Source organism: Physeter macrocephalus, chromosome 7 (assembly GCF_002837175.3).
Source record: "Physeter macrocephalus isolate SW-GA chromosome 7, ASM283717v5, whole genome shotgun sequence".
Taxonomy (NCBI): Eukaryota; Metazoa; Chordata; class Mammalia; order Artiodactyla; family Physeteridae; genus Physeter; species Physeter macrocephalus.
The window spans coordinates 82,697,142-82,701,880 of NC_041220.1; the positions used below are offsets into that span (position 1 = coordinate 82,697,142).

Genomic DNA, 4,739 nt, shown 5'->3' on the forward strand with positions numbered 1-4,739 from the left:
GTCTATTCCCTCCTCTGCAATTCTCTGCAAGATTTTGAGAAGGATGGGTGCTAGCTCTTCTTTAAATGTTTGATAGATTTCGCCTGTGAAGCTTTCTGGTCCTGGACTTTTGTTTGTTGGAAGATTTTTAATGACAGTTTCAATTTCATTACTTGTGATAGGTCTGTTTATATTTTCTTATTCTTCCTGGTTCAGACGTGAAAAATTGTACCTTTCCAAGAATTTGTCTGTTTCTCCATGGTTGTCCATTTTATTGGCATATAGTTGTTTGTAGGATTATAAGAGAATACTTATAATACTTATTATAATATAATACTTATATTATAAGTATTCTCTTATAATCCTTTGTGTTTTTCTGCAGTGTCAGCTGTGATTTCTCCTTTTTCATTACTAATTTTATTGATTTACATCTTATACCTTTTTTTCTTGATGAGTCTGGCTACGGTTTATCAATTTTGTTTATCTTCTCAAAGAACCAGCTTTTAGTTTTATTGATCTTTGCTATTGTTTTCTTTGTTTCTATTTCATTTATATCTGCTCTGATCTTTATGATTTCTTTCCTTCTGCTGACTTTAGGTTTTCTTTGTTCTTCTTTCTCTAGTTGTTTTAAGTGTAGGGTTAGATTGTTTATTTGAGATTTTTCTTGTTTCTTGAGGTGAGATTGAATTGCCATAGACTTCCCTCTTAGAATTGCTTTTGCTGCATCCCATAGGTTTTGGGTTGTCATGTTTTCATTGTCATTTGTTTCTATGTATTTTTTTATTTCTTCTTTGATTTCTTCAGTGATCTCTTGGTTATTCAGTAGTGCACTTTAACCTCCATGTATTTGTGTTTTTACAGTTTTTTTTCCTAAAAATTGATATCCAATCTAATAGCATTGTGGTCAGAAAAGATGCTCAATACAATTTAATTTCTTAAATTTTCTGAGGTTTGATATGTGACCCAAGCTGTGACCTATCCTGGAGAATGTTCTGTGTGCACTTGAGAAGAAAGTGTATTCTGCCACTTTTGGGTGGAATGTTCTATAAATATCAATTAAATCTATCTGGCTTATTGTGTCATTTAAAGCTTGTGTTTCCTTATTTATCTTCTGTTTGGATGATCTGTCCATTGGTGTAAGTGGGGTGTTAAAGTCCCCTACTATTATTGTGTTACTGTTGATTTCTGCTTTCATCATTGTTAGCATTTGCCTTATATATTGAGGTGCTCCTTTGTTGGGTGCATAAACATTTATATTTGTTATATCTTCTTCTTGGGTTGATCCTTTGATTATTATGTAGTGTCCTTCCTTTTCTCATGTAACAGTCTTTATTTTGAAGTCTATTTTATCTGATAGAAGTATTGCTACTCCAGCTTTCTTTTGATTTCCATTTGCATGGAATATCTTTTTCCATCCCCTCACTTTCAGTCTGTATGTGTCCCTAGGTCTGAAGTGGGTCTCTTGTAGACAGCATATATATGGGTCTTGTTTTTGTATCCATTCAGCCAGTCTGTGTCTTTTGGTGGGAGCATTTAATCCATTTACATTTAAGGTAATTATCGATATGTATGGTCCTATTACCATTTACTGAATTGTTTCGGGTTGTTCTTGTAGGTCTTTTCCTTCTCTTGTGTTTCTTGCCTAGAGAAGTTCCTTTAGCATTTGTTGTAAAGCTGGTTTGGTGGTGCTGAACTCTCTCAGCTTTTGCTTGTCTGTAAAGGTTTTAATTTCTCCATCAAATCTGAATGAGATCCTTGCCGGGTAGAGTAATCTTGGTTGTAGGTTTTTTTCCTTCATCACTTTAAATATGTCCTGCAACTCCCTTCTGGCCTGTAGCATTTCTGCTGAAAGATCAGATGTTAACCTTATGGGGATTCCTTTGTGTGTTATTTGTTGTTTTTCCCTTGCTGCTTTTAATATGTTTTCTTTGTATTTAATTTTTGACAGTTTGATTATTATGTGTCTTGGCGTGTTTATCCTTGGGTTTATCCTGTATGGGACTCTCTGTGCTTCCTGGACTTGATTGACTATTTCCTTTCCTATATTAGGGAAGTTTTCAACTATAATCTCTTCAAATATTTTCTCAGTCCCTTTCTTTTTCTCTTCTTCTTCTGGGACCCCTATAATTCGAATGTTGGTGCATTTAATGTTGTCCCAGAGGTCTCTGAGACTGTCCTCAGTTCTTTTCATTCTTTTTTCTTTATTCTGCTCTGCAGTAGTTATTTCCACTATTGTATCTTCCAGGTCACTTATCCGTTTGTTTGCCATGAGGCTTCCAACACTGGAGTTTATAGGCTATTGGGTAGAGCTGGGTCTTGGTACTGAGATGAGGACCTCTGTGAGACCTCACTCCAGTGAATATTCCCTGGGGTCTGAGGTTCTCTGTTAGTCCAGTGGTTCAGACTTGGTGCTCCCACTGCAGGAGCTTCCACCTGACCCTGGACTTGCGAACCGAGATCTCACAAGCTGCATGGGGTGGCAAAAAATAAATAAATAAAAATAGCAAAGTAAAAAATAAAATTATACTAGGAAACTAACAGATATGTTAGAAAGAATGTAAAAATAAAAATATAGATGAATCACCAACCGGAAGGTTCATCAGTACCACAATAGTAAAAAAGAGGAGAAGGGAAAAGGAAAAAAGAAAAAAGAAAAGGAAGCGGGGGAAGGCCTTGGCTGTGGAGGGCAGGGCTTAAGCAAGGGTGAAGTTTGGTCAGTGGGCGAGGCCAATGCTCAGGACCCAAAGGGCTGAAAAGGCCCTGGGGGCTTTGGTGGGTGGAGATTAGGCTGAAGGAACAGAAAGGGCCCAGGGGTGCCCCCCACCCCTGGACTCAGAGGACAGGGGACCTCACCTGGGAGCTCAGCAGGCTTTCTGGGCTCGAGTGGGCAGAGTAATTGCCCTCTGCTTCTCTCCTGCTCCTCCTGGAGGGCCCCTCCTGCCTGCCTCTCCTGTTCTCCCCTCAGCTTCCTTCCTATGCCCCCAAGGACCCACGTGACCTGGAGGGGGCTTTGGAGGGCAAGGTTTCAGCCTGGAGCTCAGCAGGCTCCCTGGGCCCAAGTGGGTGAGGCAATTGCCCTCTGCTTCTCTCCTGTTCCTCCTGGAGGGCCCCTTCCACCTGAGAGGCCGCCTCTTCTGATCTCCCCAGCTTCAGGGACACCAATCCTGTCTGACCTCCACTTCTCCTCCCCCCTCAGTCCCCCTACATCCTACCTGTTCACTCTGGGGTTCCTCCTGTCTTCTTGGGCATCAGAGTCCCCCACCAGCGGCCCTAGTTGTGGGGAGATACTAACTCCGCATCTTCCCACACCACCATCTTGACTCTGTCCCCAATTTTACTTAATTCTCATGCCTTGATTTCCTTGTCTAATTCCATTTGATTAATAACTCCAACACAATGCTAAATGGAAGTGGAAAAAGTGGGCATGCTTGTCTTATTCCTGACTGTAGTGGAGAGATCTTAAACTTTACCTTACCAAAATTCTTTGCACACAGAAGGTTAGGTGTTTACTAATTGGCTTTGAGTAGGTAACCTATCTGAATATGATTTGTTTGAGAATTTTATATATATTTCTGTTTCCTCTTTAATTGTGATAAACATAAAGTTTACAACACACTTGCTGAAGCAAGAGATCTATAAATGAGAACAGCATTCTCTAGTATTCCTATTTTCTTTTTTTTTTTTTATAAATATCTAGCAGTTTATTAACCAATGGAGTATATTGCACAACAAACTACCTCACATCTTTCAGGAAGAAAAACCACTGAATTTGAAAAGTAAAACGTTCTTTTTGTTTTTTTAATAAATATCTAGCAGTTTATTAACCAATGGAGTATATTGCACAAGAAACTACCTCACATCTTTCAGGAAGAAAAACCACTGAATTTGAAAAGTAAAACGATGTCACCCACTGAATTCAGACACAATTAAAATGTGTTTTAAATATTTGTTTTGGGGGAGGGGGTCACACACTCTACTCAATTAAGAGAAACATTTATACAGTCCAGGTCTTTTATTTTCTTTACACCCATCATGCCATGAATTAATAGGGAATGGGTTCCAGCTCCTTTCCATTGGTTCTCATGAATTGTGCTTCTCTGGATGGAGCAGGCTGACGCTTCAGTTGAACCCAAGTACTTTTCTCTTTGGCTTCCTTCTTTTTCTGATCATTTTTCTTCACCTGTTTCAAGAAGCTATCTCGGCTCTTAGAGTGCTTAATATGCTCGATACGCACATTAATTCTCTTGGCAAGAATCTTGCCCTTAACTTGTTTGGTTACAATGATGCCAACAGCATGCTGGGTAACATTGTATACTCTCCCAGTTTTGTCATGGTAACATTTGTGGGGCATTCCTTTTTGAACAGTGCTCATTCCCTTGATATCTACAATATCACCTTTCTTGTAGATTTACATGTATGTGGCCAAAGGAACAACTCCATGTTTTCTAAAAGGCCTAGAGAACATGTAGCTGGTGCCCCTCCTCTTTCCCTTTTTTGTTGGTCATTTTGGTGAATTACTGGAATATGGCAGTTCCGGCCAAAAAACTAGCATTCCTATTTTCTATAGTGATAATATCTTGAACAAATTTTATATTATAAAAAGTCCAGTGTTCAAAATAGTTTAATATTAGTAAAAGAACCCTACAGGGAGACAGTTTACTGAAAAATGCTTTTCTCTCCCATAAAACCTAACGCTGACAATTGAACAAAGATGTTTGTGAAAGATAAAGCTTCATTAAACTACAAATACATTAATATCT

The 4,739-nt window shown here is 38.8% G+C and overlaps 1 protein-coding gene across 1 annotated transcript; it reads right to left on the bottom strand.

Moving 5' to 3' along the window:
• Positions 1 to 4,021: 4,021 nt before the first annotated feature.
• On the bottom strand, positions 4,022 to 4,466 carry LOC102982937 (60S ribosomal protein L21-like). The gene has a single exon (XM_055085758.1). The coding sequence runs from the start codon at positions 4,349 to 4,351 to the stop codon at positions 4,022 to 4,024; it is 330 nt and encodes a 109-aa protein (XP_054941733.1). The 5' UTR covers positions 4,352 to 4,466.
• Between the last annotated feature and the right edge of the window lie 273 nt (positions 4,467 to 4,739).

Excerpts from the sequence above, each read along its gene's own strand:
- LOC102982937 (XM_055085758.1), bottom strand. The coding sequence starts at position 4,351 with ATGAGCACTGTTCAAAAAGGAATGCCCCACAAATGTTACCATGACAAA.